Below are 21,855 nucleotides of genomic sequence, written 5' to 3' on the forward strand. Positions count from 1 at the left end.
AAGGTACAGTATCTCTACTTGAAAATACATGATCTAAGTGATATTATATTTGGTATTCAGGAGTCATAAAAATATGCGTTATTTTCTTTGAAGAACTACACAATAGTGATTTTTGTCAGACAGCCTAGGCAGCAGCTCTAAAGAGATGAGATTATGACTTGGAATGAAATAATAAAGTAATCAAATAAAATAAATGTAATGTACACAACAACTGAAATATTTTATTAAATCTAAGTAATGCGAATAAATGATGGGTAATAAGTGATAATCAGTAATGGGCAGTCACTACCATCATGGGACTTTTGTTAATTGTTTTATTCTGTTACAGCATTCAACTCACTAAATGCATAGTGCATTTAATGTTAAAAAAAATGATCGAAACCTAAATAGAAAACCGTAATTATTTTTTAAATAATCAAACTGAAACTGAACCGACCTCAAAAAGCACTAATCGATCAGCACTAATTGCTAGTTTGTTTGTACACATCCATGTTCCCAGTCACCTTGGTGTGATTAAATGCAGTGGTTCGCGCTTTCAGTTTTGTGTGAATCCTGCCATCTATACAGGGTTGTTGGTTTGGATAAGTTCTAACCATCACAGTAGGAACAACATACTGTATGCACTGCATGATGTACCCAGTCACAGAGTCGGTGCATACGTTGATACTATTCCCAGAGGCGACCCAGAACATTTCCTAGTCCGCAGGATCAAAACAGTTTTGAAGCATAGATTCTGATTGGTCGGACCAATCTTGAATAGTCCTGACCATGCATGCTTCCAGTTTAAGTTTCTGCCTGTAGGTGGGGAGGAGCTGGATCGAGGTGTGATCTGATTTGCAGAAGGGAGGGTAGGGGAGGGCCTTGTAGTAGTCCCGGAAGGGAGAGTAGCAGTGATTAAGCGTGTTATCGCCGCGTGTAGCACAGGAGATGTGTTGGTACAATTTCGGGAGCATTTTCCTCAGATGTCCTTTATTAAAGTCCCTAGCATTGTTATTCACCAGGCTGGTGAGTGACAGCATTGTTGCAGCAGTATTGTCTTGGAGGAGTTACCTTCTTTCGTTTTGATCTCTAAGAAGTAGAGGTGAGAAGTGATTCTATCAAAACAAAATTATCTTATATTTACCCTCTGCTTGTCACTGTCTCTCCTCCCCTCTCAACCCCTCTATACTCGCTTCTCCTCTACTTGACTTTCCTGAGATATTTTACACTGTGGGAATAAGCTTTCTTATTATAAAGTTTGTTTTGTAATGGAAGGTTTTTGGGACTTGCACCCAGACCTACAACATCTGAGAAATTCATGATTATGATCCAACCCCTAGATGCCGAGAAGTACACTGGTCGCCAGAGATTATCCTGTATAAAGTTATTCTCTGTGCTTCTCGGTGCCTGGCTGAGATACTGAATTCCAGGCATCTCAAGAGCCAATTAGAATCTCACACCGCTGAACTGAATAAAGGGGGACGCAATACTCTTGGGAGGCGAGATAGCCTTTCCTCTCCTAATGCACATGGATGAAAGCGTTTCATTCAGAAGTAGGGCTTTTATGAAGGTTTGCCAATTAATGTGTCTGAGTGTTTGGAGTGTGTGTACATTTATTGATGTCCTTTCACGTCACTGTGTCTGGGTCTGGGTCTATGTCTATTCCATCAAAAAATAGCTAACAGCAGGTTTTCAGTAGGTTTTTACTTATGATGACATATTCTGTTTATTCTGTTGGGCTCCCGAGTGGCGCAGCGGTCTAAGGCACTGCATCTCAGTGCAATCGGCATCACTGCAGTCCCTGGTTTGAATCCAGGCTGCATCACATCTGGCCGTGATTGGGAGTCCCATAGGGCGGCCCAGCGTCGTCCGGGTTTGGCCAGGTAGGCCGTCATTGTAAATAAGAAACTGACTTGTCTAGTTAAATAAAGGTTAACATTTTTTTAAGTGTTTGGATTGTACACAGCACATACACACACACACACACACACACACACACACACTCACACACACAGAGGAGACAAAATATGCATTTTATTTTTTCTGAATTCACAGGTGGCAAAATCACTTAAAATGGACTTTATTCCTCTTACTCCTCTGGAATAACTGTGGGGTATCATGTGTCACTCCACAGTAGCATAGGTTATGCACACACTAGAGGTCTTCACAGGTCCAGGTGGACCCGATATACCAGAGACCCGAGCCCGATTTGAAATTAGAACTTGTCCATCGGGTCTGGGTCGGGTTTTGTTTGAATGTCATCGGGTTACGGGTCTATGTAACTACAGCTTAAAGAGCCATGTGGACCCAAATGGACCCGACCACGGCTCTGCATAGCCTATACCATATTTATTTTTACACCGAAAAGGTGAATTTATTTATAGAAGTCCTAGCCAACATACAGTATAAAGACCTATTCATTTACCTGATAAACATAAAAAAATATTGTCACTCGGGTCCAATCGGTTCGGGTCTGATTATTCTCAGGTCTGTTCGAGACCGGGTCCCCTTTTTTTTCATATCGGGTCCATTCAGGTCTTGTTGTCCTCGGGTCCGTTCGGGTCCTGGGCCAACTTTTTGGACCCGTGAAGACCTCTAGCACACATAGACAAAGACATGGATGGTGATTCACAAGCCAGCCAGTGAACCCTTGGTTAGCTATGTAACCACTCCTATGATGCAGTGCTTTACCCCTGCAATACCCACAATTCACCTGAGTGTTGACTGGTAGTCATCTGGGAATCATATGACAGATAACTGAGAATCACTTGTGTGACACCTGAATATCACACACTCGGCCTGTATCCTCTTTGACGCTCTGCTTGCAAATTGGCATATCAATCTCCCCATGCTGCATACAGTTTCTTTATCTGCCCATGACTAGTAATCTAAAATGGCCCGCTCCTCTCATTCTCCTCTCCGCGGGAGAAACTGAGACTGTTACAGAAACAGATGGGAGGTCACGAGGCATGTGGCCGAGATGGTTAGAGAAACAACATCTTCAATTAATTCTCTCCCTCCCTCCATCTATTTACTTCATTACTTATATTTGTTCCCTCAGAAGCTCCTTGGCTGCCCAGCCAGCTGGCGGTCAGTTCAACCCACGCCTCCTCCTGATTGATTGATAATTATGAGCCGTGGTGACGGCGCCTCGTCAAGCTATCTGAGTCAAACAAAGCCTTTGACTTTCTCTCCATTACACAGTCACCCTCCGAGACCCGCGCCAACCTTTTTATTTTCTCACCCTCCCTTGTTTCTGTATCTCCGCTCCTAAAGTTCTTGATTTCCAGTGACATTTAAATTATGTAAATGGTGTGTAAATGAAAGAGGTCGTCTGGGCACCATCGTGAGTCTAATGGGGTTGTCTGAAATGGCCGCCTCCTAACAGCTGATTGCCTGAGTGGGGACTGAGTCATGTTTCTCCTCAGCCAAGGGCTTTGATTTCAGCATAGTTTTTCTTATAGTTGCAAGGCTCAGTGAGTTATACCAGTTGGAGTACTTAACTTCACTTTGATTAGGGCTCTTGGGGTTCATTTTAGAAAGAAATGTCCTTTCGTGTAACGATCAGGAGAAATATAAAAGGGGCAACAGTTGAACCTTGAGGAACTCCTAATTTAAGTAGTTTATTTTGTAAATGTCCATTATCTGAGTTTTTCTCCATATACTGCTGGGAATCAGATGTCAATAATTATCCTTGCCAGCTATAAGAACTGACAGACTATCTACACATGTCATTGTGACATGCAACCTCACTCAACTTTCCTCTCTAGATTATGCTTCTGATAGACTTCTGGCAGCAAAGCTCGGAAAGTGTGAAGTCAAATATAATCGTCCCCCTGTTCTCTCACACAGTTCCTCTCCTGCCTGTGGAGTGGGTAACAGGTGTGCTATCTTGCTTTATTAGCTGGGTGCTCTGCCATATATGACAATGACTTCAAATGAAATCCCAAGTTCAAGAACATTGGGAAATGACGGCACTCCAAAATGTTAAAAAAAAGATGTCTGATGAAGATTATGCGGCTGAAACGCTACTTGCAGCAAAGCTGGGGAAAGCGTGAAGTCAAATATAATCTTCCCCCATTCTCTCAAACACAGACGCCCTCTCCTGCCTCTCCTGATTTACCATTCCCCTCCCCCAGCACACCCAAGAGGTCAAAATCCTTTTTGAATTGTCTTCCATCTCATTTGTCTCCTATCTAATAATCCTGCGTCTCCCGGGTAAGTGGAAGTAGGGTGGCGAGGAACGGGGCCCGCTCATTCTCTATCCTGGAGAGGTAATCAGCATAGACAGGAGAGAATTAGTGTGTTGATCTGTATTCCCTAGTTATGGTGCTTATAAACATGATGGATGCTAATGCAGACTGAATGACTGTATGAACACCCCACCACCACATAGAAGCCTACTTCTGAATATATTACATGACCCCACCGCCACATAGCAGACTACCCCTGAATATTTTTTACATTTGTACATTTTAGTAATTTAACAGACGCTGTTATCCAGAGTGACTTACAGGAGCAATTAGGGTAAAGTTCCTTTGCTCAAGGGCAAATTGACAGACGTTTCACCTTGTCGACTTTATTGCAAGACAGCAACGCTACATAGAAGCCTACCTCTGAATATATTACATGTTACATAAACACCAAGCATGACTCTTTATCAATGGTTTATTGATTGACTAATAATTACACAGCTGACGTAGTGTATTATGCACAACCTTATGTGTGAGTGAAGTATGCTTGTACACAGGGCTCTAAATAAAACAAAATCATTGGTAGCACTTGTGCTCCTAACTTAGGAGCACCACACAACATTTAGGAGCACCAGAAACATGTTTTTTTTAATTATTATTATTGAGATATAGCCTACGTTGGGCCTATATGAATCCTACGTACTTATTGCTGTGCCATCAAATGTTTGCATATACTGGTAAAGCTACCAGGTAGTTAGTAGGGCAAAAAATATCATTAAGATTTTTAAAGCAACTATTGCGATATACTGTAGATTAAAACACTTGGGTCAACTGTTGGAATCATAGAAATAGAATGATTATTCTAATTATAAGTTTGATGTTGTTTGACATGACAATTAATTAAAAATCCAGGTAGGAGTTATGACAAGGTAGGAAGCAAAGTGTTGGTCAGTGTTTCCCCGGGGAACCTAATCACATTTGAATAGAGTTGCATTTAGACAAATATTTTAGAACCGGCTATCTAATTCAGAACATCCCGTTGCACAAACACCATGCTGACCCATACCGAAGCCTAATATATTGACATATAATACCAGTCAAAAGTTTGGACACACCTACTCATTCAAGGGTTTTTCTTTATTTGTACTATTTTCTACATTATAGAATAATAATAGACATCAAAACCATGAAATAACACATATGGAATCATGTAGTAAGCAAAAAAGTGTTAAACAAATCAAAATATATTGTATATTTGAGATTCTTCAAAGTAGCCACCCTTTTCCTTGATGACAGCTTTGAACGCTCTTGGCATTCTCTCAACCAGTTTCATGAGATAGTCACCTGGAATGCATTTCGATCAACAAGTGTGCCTTGTTAAAAGTTAATTTGTGGAATTTATTTCCTTCTTAATGTGTTTGAGCCAATCAGTTGTGTTGTGACAAGGTTGGTGTGGTATACAGATGATAGCCCTATTTGGTAGGGTCCATATTATGGCAAGAACAGCTCAAATAAGCAAAGAGAAATGACAGTCCATCATTACCTTAAGACATGAAGGTCAGTCAATACGGAACATTTCAAGAACTTTGAAAGTTTCTTCAAGTGCAATTGCAAAAACCATCAAGAGCTATGATGAAACTGGCTCTCATGAGGACCGCCACAGGAAAGGAAGACCCAGAGTTACCTCTGCTGCAGAGGATAAGTTAATTAGAATTAACTGCACCTCAGATTGCAGCCCAAATAAACGCTTCACAGAGTTCAAGTCACAGACACATCTCAACACCAACTGTTCAGTGGAGACTGCGTGAATCAGGCCATCATGGTCGAAATGTTGCAAAGAAACCACTACTAAAGGACACCAATAATAAGAAGAGACTTGCTTATGCCAAGAAACATGAGCAATGGACATTAGACCGGTGGAAACCTGTGCTTTGGTCTGATGAGTCCAAATTTGAGATTTTTGGTTCCAACCGCGGTGTCTTTGTGAGAATGGTTGAATGTATACTGCCACTGTGTCTTCTTATTGTCTCGGCCTTAGGCATATATCACAGTCACAAGGCATATGAAGTAACAAGTTATAGAGCAAACAACGCAGTTATCCCAAAACATACAGTATGTTGTAATGTAGTTTTTTTTCTGGCTTGGCTTCCCCAGGGATTTTACCCATGCACCACTTATGCTCAACAGTTTCCTATGTGTATTAAGAACTGTCCACCACCCAAAGGACATCCAGCCAACTTGACACAACTGTGGGAAGCTTTGGGGCCAGCATCCCTACAGAACGCTTTCGACACCTTGTAGGGGAAAAGAAAGGGGGATACCGAGTCAGCTGTACAACTGAATGCACTCAACTGAAATGTGTCTTCCGCGTTCAACCCAACCCCTCTGAATCAGAGAGGTGCAGGGGGCTGCCTTAATCGACATCCACGTCATCAGAGCCCGGAGAACAGTGGGGTTATCTGCCTTGCTCAGGAGCGGAACGACAGATTTTAACTTTGTCAGCTCAGGGATTCGATCCAGCAACCTTTTGATTTCTGGCCCGATGCTCCTACCCGCCAGGCTACCTGCCGCCCCTGGGAATATATTATAATACATGAGTTTCCCTTATGGGGACCTACATCAAATCAAATCAAACCACCAGTAGTAGCAACCAGTGTTAGCACTAACGTTTGCTTTGCCCTAGCTAGTGCATTTAGCTAAATGGAATTTAGCTAGCCAGCTAGCTAATAAGCAATTAGCATTAGTGATTAGCATTATTTTAGGCACATGCCAGCTTCCTTAAACTAACTTGTGTTTCGCGGAGAACAAGATACACAAACTAATAGTATAATAGAGAAAACTCGTGGATTCATATTTAGAAGCAATGTGGAAAGCCGCATCGTTCTTGTTTTGCAATAATATGTTGAGTGCATGAATTGACAGCATGCTGAGAGAATAAACAGCATGGAGGAACTGTGTGCTGTCTGCTTGAGTGACAGGGGGTGGGGCTTAGTGTGTGTGGCCCAGGAACTGGAAGCAAGCATCTGCAGGTGTCAGCCTGTCTTGTTTGAGAAGTGTTGAGGGAAAATATCATTACTCATTTATAATTTTTTAAATTTTATTTTAGTTGTACTGGTGCTCCCAAAATAAAACAGGTCGCACATCAGAATATTTTGTTGCATATGCGACCAAGTTGGTCGCACTTTAGAGCCCTTATTTCATACTTTCAAGTGAGAAAATGACACGTCGAAATGGAGCCGGTAATGCATATAATCAGATGCGTCGTATTACTGCAATGTAATGGAACAATAAGCAAATACACAAGGCAGTGTGAGAGAGAGAGAAAAATGGAGCTTGCAGCTGGGATAGCACTTGCCATGATAATTGCTTTCAACTGGTTTTGTCTGTGTTTTTGAGCCCTGGGCTCAATAGTTCAGAGAGATAAAGAGGGGTGAGTTGGGGGAGAGAGGGAAGGAAGTAAAGAGGAGATAACAAGTGAGAGAACAAAAGGTGCAGGGCATTTTCTATCACAATGATACTGACCACTTGTGATTAGCTTCTGTTTGTCTCAGGGTAATGATGCGTGACTTATTGAAGACTGCTGCCTAATAGGTTGAGGAAGAGGAATAATTAAAGTCCCAGTGCAGTCAAAAACGTGATTTTCTGTGTTTAATACAGTATATATTTTCACAATATGAGGTTAGAATAATACTATGAAAGTGTGAAAATTACGATAATGTCCTTTTAGTAATATACTACTTTCACGCAGGATTTACAGTATTTTTGCCTGGAAAAGTGTTTGGCCAATGTTTACATGACTCCCTTACAAACAGGCCAATTTTTACCACATTCTTGCCTGCATACAGCTTTTATAGCTCCTGTGCCGTTATGCCGGTGACGAGTAGTAGTGGTGTGCAGATATGGGTGGGCCTCTATTTGAATAATCAATTGAGAATGAACACCATAAAAAATGAATCTATATTTAATTTGTTTAAGCAGGTCCTAAGAAACATACGACTAATAAAATATATTATCAAAAGAAAAGAATGGCATATTTTGAGTTTAATTAGACCGATGTTACGGTTCTGTGCAGCCATGGCTGCGCCATCCAATTGAAAGCAATAGTTAGTTATTTTGTTAATTAAACAGACAAGACACACCTACCCGATCACAGTCAACACACATATATATTATAGTAAGAATATAATGGAATATAACAGAATAAAATAATATTTTTCCCACACAGCAACACGGGGAAGTACGTGAAACCACTGCCATATCAAAAAAAAGGCCATCCTTTTTGGATCAATGTTTCATCTCTTTCCTACCCTCAACCCACTTTGTTTGGGAGCAGGCGTAGAGACCTATCTTCATCATAATAGCAATCCTATTTTCAAAAGCATGTGAGTCTCCTGTTCATATTTCACAACCTCTGCAGGCTTTTGGAGTTGCATAGGCTATACACGATCGAGCAAAATAATAGGCCTACTCTTGATTTAGGCTACATTATTGCATACTAAATGTTTCTGATCAGTGATTGATGACCCAACTAATAGATGAGCTATACCACTTCCACTTATTTGCCCAGCCAGAAGCCATTTAACCAAATAGCCTATACAGACAGAGATTCAGTGAAACAAAATCACATTGCTTGATTATCAAACAAGTCAGCCTTTTGGTCGGGAGTAGGCCTAGGCTACTACCTAACATGGCAAAATGTTCTAATAAACTAGACAAGGTGATCATGAGCAGCACTCACCTTAACTTAGCTAACATTTCCCCAGCCTAATTGTAGTTTCACCAATATCCAAATCGAGATTCAGTGAAAACTGAAATCAGACATTGAATGATTTATCAAGACGAGTCCTCACGCTTGTTTCAAAGCAGCACGGTGGCGCTGTCCCAATCAAAACTGTGCTGAAATGATCATCTAGTTGACAACACTATGCATGGATTGAATGACTTTGGGAATTTCACTAACGATTTGATACATGCCTTCAATTGCGTTAGCCTACTTTATTCCAATATTTTTGTCATTCTGTGCTATTTATTCCCTCAGTAATTATTTATGGATCCATCCAGTATTGGTTAAGTGGAAAGAGTGCATGCTTAGTGGTGGGCTATGCTAAGTTTAAAACTGCCAGAAGGATAGTAAAACTTGCGCTACCTAGCAACCAGCAAGAGTTTAATAGCGTAGTACGTGCCAATGCCGACTCAGCACGATTCATACTAAGCCGTAGGCATAACTTTACATAAATGATCAAATAAAATGTTATTTGTCACATGCGCCGAATACAACCTTACAGTGAAATGCTTACTTACGAGCCCCTAACCAACAATGCAGTTTAAAAAAATACAGATAAGAATAAGAAATAAAAGTAACAAGTAATTAAAGCGCAGCAGTAAAATAACAATAGCGAGACTATATACAGGGGGGGTCGTCGGGCACTGGTTAGTTGATGTAATATGTACATGTAGGTAGAGTTATTAAAGTGACTATGCATAGATGATAACAACAGAGAGTAGCAGAGGTGTAAAAAAAGGGTGGGGGGGGGCAATGCAAATAGTCTGGGTAGCCATTTGATTAGATGTTCAGGAGTCTTATGGCTTGGGGTAAAAGCTGTTTAGAAGCCTCTTGGACCTAGACTTGGCGCTCCAGTACCGCTTACCGCGTGGTAGGTTGTTTGGAGGAAATAAACATGTATGCTTTCATACTGGCAATACCTTTCAGATATGAAGAAAAGGCAAAAAAAGTTTGACGATATTGTTAAGTTGGTGAAAAAACATCTTAGTATGAAAGGGATATAAGAGCCGGAAATTTGAGCTTGTTTAGGTGGGATGGAGTTTTGGGCTGCCTGGTGACATCAATTAGTTAATAGGCCAATAAAAAAGAGAGTTCCAAACCTCTTTGTCAATAACAGCTAGTTTTCAGTTTTCACCACCCCACTCAGACCAGTCCCAGACAGTCCTAGCAACATTTTTCCTTGAGAAAATGCTCTTTGCTAAGAAGCAATTTTTCTTAATTTTTTTTAACAATTTTAACTGAAAACACAACATAATCCCTACCAAATCCAAAACATTGTATCAAATGTTATCGTATTTTAACACTGTTGTTTATTTTTCCTCCTCAGGATCACTTTTTGCCACCTCCCCTTCCAGAGTAAATGGCTGTACGTGGGCACAGAGCGTGGCAATACACACATCGTCAACATCGAGTCCTTCGTTCTGTCTGGATACGTCATCATGTGGAACAAGGCCATAGAATTGTGAGTTGAATCATCTAACATACACAAATGTTCAATAATCAATGATAACCTAATGATGACGACTACTGTAGGATGACGTTGAGTTGAGAGCTGTTATGAAGTTCTTGTTGTGTGGGTGATAATATTATGAGGATTGTTGTAATGATGATGACCATAATGATGAAAATGTTCTATTCTATTTTCTACTGAGTTCACGGCAGTGACAATGCTCTTGTTGGGTGGATGATAATATAATGATCATGATGATGATGATGATAATGACATGTCACGTTCGTCATAAAAATTATCGGACCAAGGCGCAGCGTGAGTAGCGTTCCACATAATTTATTATAATGTGAAACGTAATGCAAATACAAAACAAATAAAGAATAGACAAACCGTGACTATAATACAACTATACATAAGCAATATCCCATAACCCCCCAGTGAAAAACAAGCTACTTAAGTATGATCCCCAATTAGAGACAACGATTACCAGCTGCCTCTAATTGGGAATCACACCAATCACCTAAACATAGAAAAACTAAATTAGAACCCCACATAGAAAATAACAACTAGAAAAAAACCCTGTCACGCCCTGACCTACTCTACCATAGAAAATAAAAGCTTTCTATGGTCAGGACGTGACATGACAGTGACTAGCCAGGCAATTTGGGCCACAGAAGGCCTGGTATTCAGTTAGTTGAAGCCATAGACCTATATTTACAGAGTTGGGCCAACTTTTCGAATGTTGAAAATGGTTCTGATACCAGAAATTCAGTTACATAGCATTGTTTGAATATTCCCTGTGTAATGTTAATGGGGGTGCTAACATGGCTGCCATATAATTTTGTAGTGTAAATGCATCATAATGCAGAAACCTCAATGTCCCAAGTAACTCTCTAAATACAGTTGAAGTCGGAAGTTTACGTACACCTTAGCCAAATACATTTAAACTCAGTTTTTCACAATTCCTGACATTTAATCCTAGTAAAAATTCTCTCTCTTAGGTCAGTTAGGATCACCACTTTATTTTAAGAATGTGAAATGTCAGAATAATAGTAGAATGATTTATTTCATCTTTTATTTCTTTCATCACATTCCCAGGGGGTCAGAAGTTCACATACACTCAATTAGTATTTGGTAGCATTACCTTTAAATTGTTTATCTTGGGTCAAACGTTGCGGGTAGCCTTCCACAAGCTTCCCACAATATGTTGGTTGAATTGTGGCCCATTCCTCCTGACCGAGCTGGTGTAACTGAGTCAGGTTTGTAGGCCTCCTTGCTCGTACATGCTTTTTCAGCTCTGCCCATGAATTTTCTATAGGATTGAGGTCAGGGCTTTGTGATGGCCACTCCAATACCTTGACTTTGTTGTCCTTAAGCCATTTTGCCACAACTTTGGAAGTATGCTTGGGGACATTATTCATTTGTAAGACCCATTTGCGACCAAGCTGTAACTTTCTACTGATGTCTTGAGATGTTACTTCAATATATCCACATAATTTTAATTCCTCATGGTCATCTATTTTGTGAAGTGCACCAGTCCCTCCTGCAGCAAAGCACCCCCACAACATGATGCTGCCACCCTCGTACTTCACGGTTGGGATGGTGTTCTTCGGCTTGCAAGCGTTCCCTTTTTCCTCCAAACACAACGATGGTCACAAACAGTTCTATTTTTGTTTCATCAGACCAGAGGACATTTCTCCAAAAAGTATGATCTTTGTCCCCATGTGCAGTTGCAACAGTCTGGCTTTTTTTATGGTGATTTTGGAGCAGTGGCTTCTTCCTTGCTCAGTGGCCTTTCAGGTTATGTCGATATAGGACTCGTTTTACTGTGGATATAGATACTTTTGTACCTGTTTCCTCCAGCATCTTCACAAGGTCCTTTGCTGTTGTTCTGGGATTGATCTGCAATTTTCGCACTGAAGTACGTTCATCTCTAGGAGACAGAACACGTCTCCTTCCTGAGCAGGATGATGACTGCGTGGTCCCATGGTGTTTATACTTGCGTACTTGTCACGTCCTGACCAGTAAAAGGGGTTATTTGTTATTGTAGTTTGGTCAGGACGTGGCAGGGGTGTGTTTGTTTTGTGTTGTCGTTTTTTGGGGGGTATTGTTCTATGTTTTGTATTTCTATGTTCGTATTTCTAGTTGTTCTATTTCTATGTTAGTTTTGGGAACGGCCGCCATTTAAAAGCAGCTGGTTGTCGTTGCTTCTAATTGGAGGCCATATTTATATGGGTTTATTTTCTCTTGTGTTTGTGGGTGGTTGTTTCTTTGTATAGTCGTAGTACATTACAGGACTGTCGTTCTTGTTTTGTTTAGTGTTCACGTTTGAATAAAAATATAAGTATGGACACTTAACACGCTGCGTATTGGTTCGATATTGATTTCTCCTCATCAGAAGACGAAGCTTATGACAGTACTATTGTTTGTACAGATGAACGCTGTTCCTTCAGGCATTTGGAATTTGCTCCCAAGGATGAACCAGACATGTGGAGGTCTACAATTATCTTCTGAGGTGTTGGCTGGTCTTTTCTGGAATTTTCCAAACTGTTTAAAGGCATAGTCAACTTAGTGTATGTAAACTTCTGACTCACTGGAATTGTGATACTGTGAAATAATCTGTCTGTAAACAACTGTTGGAAAAATTACTTGTGTCATGCGCAAAGTAGATGTCCTAAACAACTTGCCAAAACTGTAGTTTGTTAACAAGAAATGTGTGGAGTGGTTGAAAAACAAGTTTTAATGACTCCAACCTAAGTTTATGTAAACTTCCGACTTCAACTGTACATGGCTCTGGTGGAAGCTATCGTCATAAGCAGCACCTGGTATGCTGACCAGAAGGAACAGTCATACAGTGTAACAATCATTTATAAAACCGGTAGTGTTTGGACCCTGAATGCTGATTGGATGAGCAGCATTCCAAGCTGTGCTATTTTGGCCATTAGACACATCTATGCCTGCTAACAGTTCCCTCTGAAAATGATCACTGAGTCTCCATCAGAATATCATGTTCATGTTACTGTCCCAATCATTTCTTGTATTTATCTCAACTCACACATTATTTCCCCTTGTTTCCAGCCTGGTATTTAGTTTGGTACAGTGGTGGTTAATATAAGCCTAGCATTTAGTTTGGTACAATGGGGGTTAATATAAGCCTAGCATTTAGTTTGGTACCTCGGGGTTAATATAAGCCTAGCATTTTCTTTGGTACAGCGGGGTTAATATAAGCCTAGCATTTAGTTTGGTACAGTGGGCGTTAATATAAGCCTAGCATTTAGTTTGGTACAACGGGGGTTCATGTAAGCCTAGCATTTAGTTTGGTACCTCGGGGTTAATATAAGCCTTGCATTTAGTTTGGTACCTCGGGGGTTAATATAAGCCTAGCATTTAGTTTGGTACAGCGGGGTTAATATAAGCCTAGCATTTAGTTTGGTACCTCGGGGTTAATATAAGCCTAGCATTTAGTTTGGTATTTCGGGGTTAATATAAGTCTAGCATTTAGTTTGGTACAGCGGGGTTAATATAAGCTTAGCATTTAGTTTGGTACAGCGGGGTTAATATAAGCCTAGCATTTAGTTTGGTAAAGCGGGGTTAATATAAGCCTAGCATTTAGTTTGGTACAACGGGGGTTAATATAAGCCTAGCATTTAGTTTGGTACAACGGGGGTTAATATAAGCCTAGCATTTAGTTTGGTACAGCGGGGTTAATATAAGCCTAGCATTTAGTTTGGTACCTCGGGGTTAATATAAGCCTTGCCTGTTCTACCTCGGAAGCAATGTGTCACGTTTTTACTTCGATCTCTGTAGTACCATACATAGAGTGAACGGTGCCCAGATGAGACGAGACAGTCAAAATCACGTACTGTATCAACGTCATGATCATAGGCATATCCAAATGACAATAGAAAAAAGCTAAAGCAAACGAAAATGTAGACTGGGTTAGCTATCTAACTGGGTTAGCTATCTAGCAAGTGAAAAGAACGTTATTCAGCCTGCACAGCAGATTTTGTTTAGAACTGAGGACCAGTCCTTTTGCATAGTAACTATTCAGAAAGAATTGAAGACCAGGTTGCGTCTGTAGCAACGTGATCAAAAACAACCAGATTTGTATCCGGACTATATCATCTGTCCATTCAACCAGTGAATGAACAGGTCTCGTGCTTCGGGGTAATGGGTACTGTGGCGAGGCCAAGTATTTTTAGGCCGGTACACGCTATACCAGCGCCCCGCATTTGCCAGGGGGTAGTGGGCATCCAGCCAGTAAAAGCGATGCCAGTTCTGCGCTTGAAACCACCTCTACGGTCCAGTGCGTCAACCCAGTCCGACTCGGCCTGTTCCCGCTCCCCGCACTAGCCCTGAGGTGCGTGTTCCCAGGCTGATACCTCCAGTACCAGCACCACGCATCGGGCTTCCAGTGCGTCAGCCCAGTCCGACTCGGCCTGTTCCCGCTCCCCGCACTAGCCCTGAGGTGCGTGTTCCCAGGCTGATACCTCCAGTACCAGCACCACGCATCAGGCTTCCAGTGCGTCAGCCCAGCCTCAAGAGTTCGGCAATAGTGTGCAGTCCAGAGTATCCGGCAACAGTGTGCGGTCCAGAGTATCCGGCACCAGTGTGCAGTCCAGAGTATCCAGCACCAGTGTGCAGTCCAGAGTATCCGGCACCAGTGTGCAGTCCAGAGTATCCGGCACCAGTGTGCAGTCCAGAGTATCCGGCAACAGTGTCTAGTCCGGAACCGAGGGAGACTGCCTGCGACCCGGAACCGAGGGGGTCTGCCTGCGACCCGGAACCAAAGGGGTCTGTCTGCGACCCAGAACCGGGTGAGTCTGCCGATGACCCGGAACCAAGGGAGTCTAGCAGCAACCCGGAACTGAGTAAGCCTGACGATTTGGAACTAAATATGATTAACTGTATAACGAATGAGTCTGCCTTCAGCATGGAACGGAAGAGGTCTGCCGATGATCCGGAACGAGGGGAGTCTGCCTACGGCCCGAAACTGATCAAGTTCTGCATTCTGGAGGACAGTAGGCCGGAGCCAAAGCCACCTCCGGTATAGGTGGGTTGGGGAGGGGGGGGTGTAGCACAGGTGCCGTCGTTGACGGCAGCCACCCTCCCTTCCCTCCCTTTAGTATAGGGGGAATTTTCTTTTGTTGTTGTTTTTTTTTATTTATTTTTTTATGAGGTGCATCCGGGGTCTGCACCTTTGGGGGGGTACTGTCACGTCCTGACCAGTAATAAGATTATTTGCTATTGTAGTTTGGTCAGGACGTGGCAGAGGGTATTTGTTTGTGTTTCAGGGTGATGGTTTATGTAGTGGGGTGTTTGATTTATTATTTCCGGGTTTTTTGGTCACTGCTATGTGTTAGTCTATTTCTATGTTCTTTCTAGTTAGTCTGTTTCTATGTGTAGTTAATTGGGGTGTGGACTCTCAATTGAAGGCAGGGGTTGTCTAGTTGCCTTTGATTGAGAGTCCTATATATTAGTTTGTGTTTGTGATTTGTGGGAGGTTGTTTCTTGTTTAGCTGTCTATGCCTGTCTATGCCTTCGTCGTTCATCATTGTTGTTATTTTTGTATACGTGTTTGTTTGGTTTTCCTTCTTTCGCCTATTAAAAGAAGATGAGTATACAACCCGCTGCGTTTTGGTCCTTTCCAGACGACAAATGTGACACTTATTGCCTAAGTACACAAGTGATTCTGTATGGCTCAGTCAGTATAGCGGGACACTTGCAATGCCAAGGGTCATGGGTTTGTTTCCCGCTGGGGCCATACTTACATAAAATGTATGCACACATGACTGTAAGTCGCTTTAGATAAAAGCATCTTCTAAATGTATTATCATAAGTGACATGTCCAGACAGAGCCTTCCTAGTGCAATGAGTCTCTTCCCTGTCACACACAGGAAGTCAGTTCTGTAGGCTACATTCACCTATGCTTTGTCCCTCGGGTGTTAGTCTGACATGCCCTCCACTGTAGTGTCAATCACGCTTCCCTCTAGTCCCATCCACCGAGGCGGCTTTGTGCCTTGACTTGACAGTGTTAGCCAAAGTAAGCAGACTGGATTTCAACGGGTGGGCCGTCTGTCAGTCGCTCCAATGGCAGGCTCAGGAGTCTACCACTGGGTGGGAGCTAACCAAACATATATCCGAATCCTCCTGCTTAATTGGAATGTATGTTAAATATGATCATATATTATACCGCAACATTGTTGAGTACTAGTTTCTGATTGGCTCATTTCTAGTGTGCATTATTTCTCTGTAATACATGGCAATAACCAACAGTGTTGTCAAACATTCATATGTTTGGCTGCCTTTGAAATCAAAAATCTAATTGAAAACATTATTGGCATTGTTCAATATTCGATTTTCAAAATAGCAAGCTAATATTTAGGAGGACTGATGGTTTGGTTAGCTAAGCTAGCATGTCTGTTTAGTTACCGATGCAACTACAACAGCTATCTAGTAAACTTGCTAGCTACTTCAGTTGACGTTGAACACAGTTATATTGGCAAAATAACACATTTCTAGCTGCAAATGTGGTAAATTATAGCCGTGGTATAAGAGAGATAACCGACACGGGGCTTCATGCGTTCTCTGAAAATAATGCAACTCTACAGAAGGTTGGCGCCACTCCACTGTGCGTTGTGACACATACCTTTCACATCGTGCATTATTTTCCAGAGAGCGCGTAGCCCCTCGTTGATTATCCCTTACATGGTCGTCAGCAGTTGTTGACGTTGGTATCATTCATTTGACCTTTGAGTCATTTAACAGACAGTCTCATCCAGAGTGACTAGGGTTGAGTGCCTTGCTCAACACCTAGTAAGCTCGAGATTTGAACCAGTGACCTTTCGGTTACTGGCCCAACACTAGCCCTTGTTCTATCCTGAAACCTCTTACACTGCCACGTCAACTCATTTGTCAACTAACCCTAGCTGAAGGTTTGGCAAACTAACTTTGCTCACTACACCATGCCAGTGTTAGATGGTGCTCATGCAATAACTACGACTACTTTTAACATGCGTTAAGTGGGTTTTAAAGAGTAGCTCAATAAAAGTTGAACAATAATGTTTGGTCCTCATCAGCGTGTTTAAACAGAGCCAATGAAGCCTGTATTTTCTGACTGTGCTGAACTGCTTTCCACTCAGTATATATGAAGATGAGTCTCACACACACACACACACACACACACACACACACACACACACACACACACACACACACACACCCACGCACGCACCCACACACGCACGCACACACGCACACTGTGCTCCTTCACAGGGAAAGCATCAAGCATGCCTCTAATGGAAATGAACTGCAGAGGGGAAGGAATGAGGTTTGTTTTTTCCCTCTCAGTCATGCTCGAGGAGGACGGAGGTGTGTGTGTGTGTGTGTGCGTGTGTTAACGTGTGTGTGTGTGTGTGTGTGTGTGTGTTTCCATATGCGTATAGTGGAACTAAATAAAACTTTGCACAAGTATTAAATTGGAACAGCAAAACCCATATCCCCAATGTTTATTTTCATGACTTTTACCATATGCACTTTCAGGCTTAAAGGCCCAGTGCAGTCAAAAATGCGAACCCCTGTGTTTTTTAAAATATATTTCCACACTATGAGGTGTAGGAGCTGTTTGAAAAGAACCTGAAATCTCAATCTGTTTTGGTAGGAGGGAGTTTTGGCCTAGCTGGTGACATCATCAGGTGATAAATTAGTTAATCGACCAATAAGAAAGAGAATCCCAAAACTTTCCAATAAGAGCAAGTTTTCGCTTTTCCCCTCCTGACTCAGACCACTCCCAGACAGTCCTAGCAAAATTGTTGCTTGAGAAATTACTCTTTGCTAAGAAGCCATTTTTGTTTCTTTTTGACCATTTTAATTGAAAATAATCACAGTAAGGTACTTAATATTAATTGTTACAGAGAAATGTATCAGGGATCAAGGTAAGACCCAGATGCAGACTATCGAATTAACACTGTTTATTTTAGCAACGGGCAGGCAACGACAAGTCAAGGCAGGCAGGGGTCGAGAATCCAGAGTATAGGGGCAAAGATACAGGATGGCAGGCAGGCTCAGGACAGGCACAGTAGTCGGGCTGGTGGGCTCAGAGACGGGACAGGTAAGGGTCAAAACCAGGGGGGCAAGAAAAAGAGAGACTGGGGAAAAGCAGGAGCTGAAAAACGGTGGTTGACTTGACAAACAAGACGAACTGGCAACGGACAAACAGAGAACACAGGTATAAATACACAGGGGATAATGGAGAAGATGGGCGACACCTGGAGGGGGGTGGAGACAATCACAAGGACAGGTGAAACAGAAATGATTTAACATTAAGATTAAAACAACTGCATTGGACCTTTTTAAATTGAGGTGGAGGATAAGTTATTATACAGATTTTCAGCTCAACACACACACACGCGCTAAGACACACATAACTTATTTCAAGTGGAGCTTTTCTGAGTAGGACTCTTTTCCTAAAAGAGTGTAAGCCCGTACCAAAACACTCATTACATGATGTGTGTATCTCCCCTCCCTCCTGAGTATTGACTGAGCAGTGAGGCACTTGTGATCCAAAATGAATTTGCTTTTCCATTATCAGAAGTGGGAGACACGGCAAGTACACTGCATTAATCTCGATAGAGCTGCAATGCTGGCAGGAAGAGGATGTATCGGACACATAAACATCACACTAGCATGCTGTCTGAATCCCCCAATGGGTTCCAAAGACAATAGACCCAATTCATTCTGGCTCCTTGGAAGCAATCAATCACTCACAACTATTATCCCCCCCCCAAATAAGTGTCAATTTAAAGTAAGTGCCTGCTGTCCTTTATTCACAGCTCCCAGGATGGGGCCAGAACCCCCTACTACCCATAATGCTCTAGTCTGGGTCTTTTCCTACGAGGCTTTAGATGTAGTGTCTGTGTAATAAAACCAGGGAAAGAAAAGCACAGCCTCAAATCAAAGAAGAAAGCGGGAAGCCTGATGGGAACAGAGCTTCATTAGGAAGACACAGGGGCTCCAACCTGACTCCTCATTGTATTTCACAAGACAAAAATGTCCAACGTGTTGTATGAGAAAGGAACACAAAAAGAAAAAGACTTGGCAAAGACGCTTTGGTGTGAGGAAAAGATAAAAAGACCGATCAGCTATTCAAATATGAGTCATATTGATGTCAGATTGTTATTTCAGAACGTTTACTCTTCTGTATATAGCTCCTTGTGCGAGGATTCAGTCTCTGATTTCCTATACCTTTGAATGACTGCAGTAATGGCTTGTATATTTCCTTAATGAGCCCATTATTTTCTAATTAGGCCTGAGTTTATCAGTCTAATGCAATCTCACTGGTTAACGCCTGCCGGTTTTGGCAGTAGCCTAAATTGAGACAGAAATCCCTGAGGGGCGGAACCCAGGCACACGTCTGATAACAAGAGACACATGCTACGTTTCCTCTCCCCCTCTTCTTCCCACCTCCTTCTCCTCCCTCCACGTCCTCTTGCATGTCAGTCTTTTCACTAGTCAATCTAGTGAGGCACAAGAGGAGTAAAGGCTGACACCTAACAGGAAATGAGTGGAGAAGAACACATGGTTACCGCAGCAAATAAAAAAACGTTTAGGTATCTTGTCTGTTGAAGTCGCTGTGCAGAGATACACATAAAAAATACTTGCACACAACAGAAGCGACGCCTTTCTCTCTGTGTGTGTGTGTGTGTGTGTGTGTGTGTGTGAGAGCGAGAGAGAGAGAGAGAGTGGGGCAATGACAGCTTTAGCAGAGGGAGTGTGACTAGCCATGATTCTACTCAACTTGGCTGGCTGGCTGGCTGGCTGGGAGACCAGAGGCTGTTGGGAAATTAGTTTGTCACCACCAACCAGGCTTTTCTCCAGAGAGAGAGATAAAGAGGAGAGAGTCCTTGGGAGAATCTCAATTGCATACACCTCGCGTCCTCTCTCCTAACCTCCTTCTCAAAACCCATTGGATCAGAAATCCAGAGGCCGTTCCCTTCTGACCTTCTCCTCCAATGGGCTTTGAGAAGGAAGCGAGGAGAGAGGAGCCAAGGAGTATGCAATTGAGATTCTCCCCTTCTGCGTTGACAGATCGAGGACTGTCGTTACTGCAGGGCCAGCAAATATTGACACAGGAGCGCCTAGTCCCAAAGCCCTGAGCCTCGTTCACCCAGCTCTGTTTCCTCCACTTTTCATGTTGATGTTAAGGCAACTTACCATCTATCCTCATCAGCTATAATACTATAGGCCATCCGGTGAATAGAGATTTTATTTACTTATTTTATTTCACCTTTATTTAACCAGGTAGGCAAGTTGAGAACAAGTTCTCATTTACAACTGCGACCTGGCCAAGATAAAGCAAAGCAGTTCGACACATACAACAACACAGAGTTACACATGGAGTAAAACAAACATAGTCAATAATACAGTAGAAAAATAAGTCTATATACAATGTAAGCAAATGTGGTGAGATAAGGGAGGTAAAGGCAATAAATAGGCCATGGTGGCGAAGTAAATACAATATAGCAAGTAAAACACTGGAATGGTAGATTTGCAGTGGATGAATGTGCAAAGTAGAAATACTGGGGTGCAAAGGAGCAAAATAAATAAAAAGGCACAGTACCAGTCAAACGTTTGGACACACCTATTTATTCAAGGGTGGTTTCTTTATTTTTACTATTTTCTACATTGTAGAATAATAGTTAAGACATCAACACTATGAAATAACACATATGTAATCATGTAGTAACCAAAAAAGTGTTAAACAAATCAAAATATATATTATATTTTGCATACTTCAAAGAAGCCACTCTTTGCCTTGATGACAGCTTTGCACACTCTTGGCATTCTCTCAACCAGCTTCACCTGGAATACCTTTCCAATGATCTTGGAGGAGTTCCCACATATGCTGAGCACTTGTTGGCTGCTTTTCCTTCACTCTGCGGTCCAACTCATCCCAAACCATCTCAATTGGGTTGAGGTCAGGTGATTGTGGAGGCCAGGTCATCTGATGCAAAACTCGATCACTCTCCTTCTTGGTTAAATAGCCCTTACACAGCCTGGAGGTGTGTTGGGTCATTGTCCTGTTGAAAAACAGATGATAGTCCCACTAAGGACAAACCAGATGCGATGGCACATCGCTGCAGAATGCTGTGGTAGCCATGCTGAGTAAGTGAGCCTTGAATTCTAAATAAATCAATGACAGTGTCACCAGCAAAGCACCATCACACCTCCTCCATGCTTCACGGTGGGAACCACACATGCAGAGATCATCCGTTCACTTACTATGTGTCTCACAAAGACACGGCGGTTGGAACCAAATATCGCAAATTTGGACTCATCAGACCAAAGGACAGATTTCCACCGGTCTAATGTCAATTGCTCATGTTTCTTGGCCCAAGCAAGTCTCTTCTTCTTATTGGTGCGAAGATGTCATCAAGGCAAAGGGTGGCTAC

The 21,855-nt window shown here is 42.1% G+C and overlaps 1 protein-coding gene across 14 annotated transcripts in view; it reads left to right on the forward strand.

Annotated features, from left to right (window-relative positions):
• stxbp5l (syntaxin binding protein 5L) overlaps positions 1 to 21,855 on the forward strand; it is a 233,983-nt gene that overhangs the window by 132,640 nt on the left and 79,488 nt on the right. For all 14 annotated transcript variants that reach the window (XM_014163997.2, XM_014164001.2, XM_045704487.1 and 11 more), the window contains exon 5: positions 10,283 to 10,417. In XM_014163997.2, the coding sequence (XP_014019472.1) occupies positions 10,283 to 10,417 (135 nt within the window). The remainder of the gene's footprint in view (positions 1 to 10,282; positions 10,418 to 21,855) is intronic.

The sequence above is a fragment of the Salmo salar genome, chromosome ssa21 (genome assembly GCF_905237065.1).
Source record: "Salmo salar chromosome ssa21, Ssal_v3.1, whole genome shotgun sequence".
NCBI classification, from domain to species: domain Eukaryota; kingdom Metazoa; phylum Chordata; class Actinopteri; order Salmoniformes; family Salmonidae; genus Salmo; species Salmo salar.